At 35.8% G+C, this 5479-nt stretch overlaps 1 protein-coding gene across 4 annotated transcripts in view; it reads right to left on the reverse strand.

Annotated features, from left to right (window-relative positions):
- The window catches only part of LOC101174816 (cyclin-dependent kinase-like 5), a 44369-nt gene extending 40379 nt beyond the window's left edge, over positions 1–3990 (reverse strand). For 3 of the 4 annotated variants that reach the window (XM_011488731.3, XM_020712718.2, XM_011488726.3), the window contains exons 1-2: positions 3701–3990; positions 1143–1485 (exon numbers count right to left, since the gene is read on the reverse strand). In XM_011488731.3, the coding sequence (XP_011487033.1) occupies positions 1143–1179 (37 nt within the window). In that variant the 5' untranslated portion in view covers positions 1180–1485; positions 3701–3990. The remainder of the gene's footprint in view (positions 1–1142; positions 1486–3700) is intronic. The other variant, XM_011488722.3, reaches the window with a different exon arrangement.
- Between the last annotated feature and the right edge of the window lie 1489 nt (positions 3991–5479).

A 5479-nucleotide genomic window follows, 5' to 3' on the forward strand; every position in this document is an offset into this window, starting at 1 on the left:
TCTTTTATCTTTAAGGAATGTGGAATTACACTATTATTATGTAGTTTACAGAAGTGACAAGTTGTTTTCACACAGGTGTTGGGAAGCTCCACCTTTAAAGTGTTAATTCAGTTGCCCAGGGACAATAGATCTACTATTATGCGATCTATTTAAAAACGTTTTAACCAGTTCTGTGTCATTTACATTTCTTGGTTGTGGCTGCATGAAACAAAAACTCAGTAAAAGCACAGATTTATAATTTAAGATCTCATAAGATGGACCAGCTTTCTATAGTTTGTCTAACTGGGCTATTTAATATTATATGTTATGTAATGTAATCCTACATATTTTGTAATATGTAGGGTTACATTTAATCAAAAACATCTCCAAATCTAAAACTTTATATACCAATTTTTTTGAGCCAAACATGCCAATTGTTTCATGTTTTTCTTCAAACACAGATTTTCCAAGAATACTTTTGTTACAGCCATTCAAACTCAACTCTTCTTGCCAAGTGGGAAGTGGGTGGAACGAGTCCTCTGAGCTGCTGAAGGACATTTAAAGTAAAATTCGGATTTTCAACAAATCTTGGACTCGGGGTCTTGCTTGATTAAAAATGTAAGCAGATGAAAACATTTCTAATGTTAAAAAATTAGCAAGAAAAATCATAGTGATTTGAAAAAGAAAGAAACCAACCTAGCTTATGAACTTAAGATTGAATGCCTTTTATTGAAATCAGAGTAAATGTAGTCATGGACTGAACTTTTGGCACATATTCATCTGTCAAACAGATATATAATTTCAGGTGTGACAGGAATCCAGTCTGAGAAAGCCATTAAAAATATTTCAGGAAGAACATTTACCATAATTCAAGTAGTTCAATAGAAGAACTAATATCCTCCTGACAACCAGCAATGCAAATGTTTCTGTAGAGAACATTTCTAAACCTGAATATATCTCAACCACTGGTCACTACAGAATGAACTTCTTTTGGTATCTACTGAGGACATTTTCAATGATACCAAATGTGAAGGGGTGGGGCTTTGGGAATTGTAGATTAAAAAAAAATCACTGGACAAAATAGATTTTCTGTGTTAGTCAGGAGGATATTAAGACTTTTATGAGAAGTCATGTTTTAAAGACATATTCAGTTAAACACTTACCTTCTCCCACAATGCCAAGGACTTCAAACTTATTCATCACATCACCGAGAGCAGGTCTCTTGTTTAGCAGGTAAAGCGATCTGCTTGAATCTTAGTGAGGAGATCTTTGAGCTGAGCAGCAGCGGACAGAGTGAACCTCAGTCTCCAGGAGGATCAGACACAGCTGTCATCTTCACTCCACTTCCACAAGTCTTTAAGCTTCTAAGCTTCTCTAAACTAAAATCTGTTTTGCTGGTTTCTTAATATGTCAAGAGTTTGACTGTTAATATATCAATATTTTTTAATTTAGTTTACTTCTACGATACTATGATGGTCTTTTGTCCAAATATCCACACAGGCATGCCTGAAAGAGAAAAAAAACAATAGATTTCAGCCTTCCATCTGTTCCTTTACATGATCCCAAAATTCTAATGCAGTCTGTAATAAGAGAATTAATCATAGACAAACTTTGAAGGTATTGACATCAAATAGCATGAAGAAGTAGGGCTGTCACGGTAGGATCGATCCACACTTTCAACTGTAATAATAATAGTAATAATTATAGGTAGACCCGTGTATTGTTATCTTTACGTAAAAAAAAAAAAAAATGTATTGAATGTATTTTGTTGACAGGAGGAACAACATCCCGGAATGTGAGGGCAACACCCAGAGTATAAAGAAATTTCACAGGTAATAATATGACTTTATCATTTCATTGTACTCCTATTGTAATAGACTCCCAGACTTCCAGCAAAAAATAAAACTAAAGAATTCAATGACAACCTTTAGATTCCAAAGTGGAGGCTGCAAAGGAAAACTAATGTAAATATTTGCACACATTTTATTTTTTGCAAATTCTTCCAAAGTTGTTGGTTTTTTAGTTTTTTAGTTTTTGTATTCAGGTAGTAAAATCTTCTGCTCACTATACTTTTCATAAAACTAGAGGTCTGTATGGAGGTTTCACAAGTGTTCAAACTGCTTATTCAGAAATATTTTTTCTTCACTTAAATTTTAGCCATTATTTGTCAAAAAAATGGCTAAAAGTTGAATGTCTACATGCAGATTTGGTGCAGACACATTGTATTTTAGGGAGGACTTAAACACTGCTTTTAGGATGAAAATAACTCTGGTTTGTTGATCTGGGCGGTTATCAGATTATGTTTAAAATTTTAAACCAAGAGACACATTTGTAATCAAAGTCGTTTGTTTGGGAGCAAATATGTGAAAAGATAATGTTTGTTCACCATAACTTGGTTTATATGAGCATTTACATTTATTTTAATGTGTAAAGATGTATTTTCCTATCAAACAGTTGCAGCTGTATTTTGTATTTTTGTACTGGAAAAGTGTACTTTTCAAAAAAATAACTTAAATAACAAAAATGAGTTTGTGGGTTTGCCATGTTTTATATTAAATGCTTTTAACAGGTTAAAGCTGTCTTTTAGTCAGCTTTTAAGTTTCTTTTATTTCCTGTTTTAAGAAGTAACCCCTTCTTCTTGGAGCTGCAGTGCAAAAGCAGAAGTGTTGAGCTGAATGAAGGATGAGTACCCATGACCTTTAGCATTTTCAAACACCTATTTCTAACCTGTATTGTCATTCTCATATGTGTTATTGCTTTGTTTGAACCATAGCAGAGTAAAAGATAGGAATCAACAGCGTCTGAAGACTTAGACCTCATTCTGTCATGTCCAGAAAAAAAGAGAAAACAAGGGTTAAAAAATGAAATGTTACTGGCATCAAACTGTTTGTAGATTCTCACTGTATCGTCCAATTTTATTTGTAAACGCTTCATTTGTTCAGTGGTGCAAAAGCACTTTCATGTTGACTTGGCTCATGTGCCCATGTGGGCGTTCTCCAATGCAGTGTACACTCCACACAGCTCAGTCTTTCCAAGGGGAAGAAATAATGTGGATGTGGAGGCCGTCCATGGCTACTCACTTAAGGATGCAGGGTGCTGCCCCCAGGGAGAAATATGAACACACAAAATATGATTAAAGTCTGTAATTACAGCAACTGAAAAAGGCTTTAAGTTATAATTCTAATGAAAAAAAAAGTACGTTTGTTTTTACTTAGAGCTGGAGCTTCATGTTGGAACCAAAGCGACAGGGCAGATAAATGCCTGCAAAAGTCTGCAAAAGAGCCAACTTAGAGAGATAACCTAAAATCGTGCAGCAGGCGCACGTTGCATGCAATCGAATTGCTCAGAGAGAATTGGGGAAATTGAATAGGTGAGTGCGTGAGTCTGCGCGCACGGAAGAATGTTTGCGCGTGAGTATGAGGTGAGAGGGAGGGAGCAAAAAGGGGGAATAGTAATGCTCCTCTCTGCACCGAACTGCGTCTCTCTTGTCGCGGCGTTGCGGAGCGCACCACCATTCCATCGCTGTCCACACGTTTCCCAGCCTACACAGCAGCCAGTGCACACATCATAACCCAGTTCACGGGCCACGTTCTCAACGGTGTTGCACAACACGGGCCACAAATAGCGTTTACCCGTACAGCAACAATCAGGACAAGGATGTGTGACAGCGCAAAAATGATGAGAATGGAGCAGTTTGTTATCGAAAGGAAGCATCGTTTACCTGCAGATGTGCTGTGTCGCCTGTGAGGAGGTGATGGAGTTCGGTCTGGGGAGCATACAGCATCATTCCCATGAAAACGATGATGTGGGATGAAGAGGGAGCATCATGTGAAGGGACGAGGACCAAAAAAAGGCTCTTTTAGTCGCGACACGATCAAATAGCCCTCCGACTTTACGTGGATGATCTGCAGGCATCACAGCGATTACGGGGGAGTCAGTGCCGTCCACAGTCCATCGGGGGCTCCGTGTTCATCCTCTCAGCATCAGATTTCTACAGCAGCAAATAAATAAATAAATAAAATCGTCATTCCTCTGAGCGACGCTGAAAACAGCCAATGGAAACGCAGACGTCTGCGCCTTCCTGCAGTGCGTCCCCAACCTCCAGAAGCAGAATAACACTTAATGGATCCAAATCCAACGCGTTAACTTTAAATGTGTAGGATAATAGTCAGCTTAATGTGTGTCCTAATAGATAACCTTTCTCCTCTCTTTTGCATGCACCCCTTTTTCATGACGCGTACTTGGAGAAATGAGCGTCCATCGACTTTAGGACTCTAATTTACTCCTCTGCTTGTTACAGATGATCATAATGTGACTTCATCTTCCAAATGTCAGAACTGACCAAGTTGACCAACTTGAAACAAAAAATCAAATTAAACCAAACTTAATAAATAAATCAACTATTTTTTTTAGAAGATTTACCAGCATAAAAGATTATCATCATTTTGGCTCTTTATCAAAACAGTTGGAACATTTAAGGACAAGATTTGGAGCAGCTTTCGACTTAAGTTTGGGGATTTTCAAAGTAAAAACAAACTCAAACTCTAATTCTATTCACTCTAATTATATTCTTGTCAATTTAATTAAATAAATATTTGAACAATTCAATAAACAATTATGTTCTGAACATCAAATGGGTTTTTATTATGTTTTTGAAGACTTTTCCATTTAAAATCATTTATTTGTGCCGTTTTGAATAAAATACAACATGGCATCTCAAGGAAAACCAGTTTCATGAAGTCCACACCGAGCATTTTAAAAATTACACACAAAATGTGTTAAAATATGTATAATTTTGAAATACATTCTGTCTCCAAATGTACCCAGAATGTGTTCTATGTGTTATATTTATATGTGATATTTTTTACTAACACATCCCTTTTTTTAGGATTAAAGTTTCCTTCTCTAGTACAAAAAAAATGTCAATACACAAATGGCAAAATAAAACAGATGATCTTAAACGAAAAATACATAAATATGTGTTTGTCCTAAAGCGGTTATATGGTATTGAAGTTCTTGTTAATAAAAGATTAAGATATTTGTATTATTATTTACCGTTATATAACTAATACCACACCAGGAAAACGTGTCAAAATAGAACAAATGTTAGGATAAATAAATGCAATGCATTTCTACACTACAATGTTTGCCTCAAAAAAATGAACTCTGTTAGTTTATTTGAAAAGCAGAAACAATGTTTCTTTAATGAGCTTGTAAGTCATCTTTGTTTTTCTTAAATGTTCTCTCAGAGGATTATTTCTTTTAATTTAAGGTCACCAAGTCGTTCTATAGCACCTATAGTCGTTATTAAAGTGAGCTTGGTTGTACCTGCAATAGCTGCCATCACCTTTAGTGCCTTAAAGGTCAAAGCAAAAATTTCGTTTCTACTTGCCTTGTTGTTTGTAATTAAACTAGAACATGTATATTATTATTATTATTATTTTACTTATTTCAATGAGCTTATTAGAAGTTCCCCTCCTCTTCCACTCTGCTTTTCTCC

The sequence above is a fragment of the Oryzias latipes genome, chromosome 3 (genome assembly GCF_002234675.1).
Source record: "Oryzias latipes chromosome 3, ASM223467v1".
NCBI lineage: Eukaryota > Metazoa > Chordata > Actinopteri > Beloniformes > Adrianichthyidae > Oryzias > Oryzias latipes.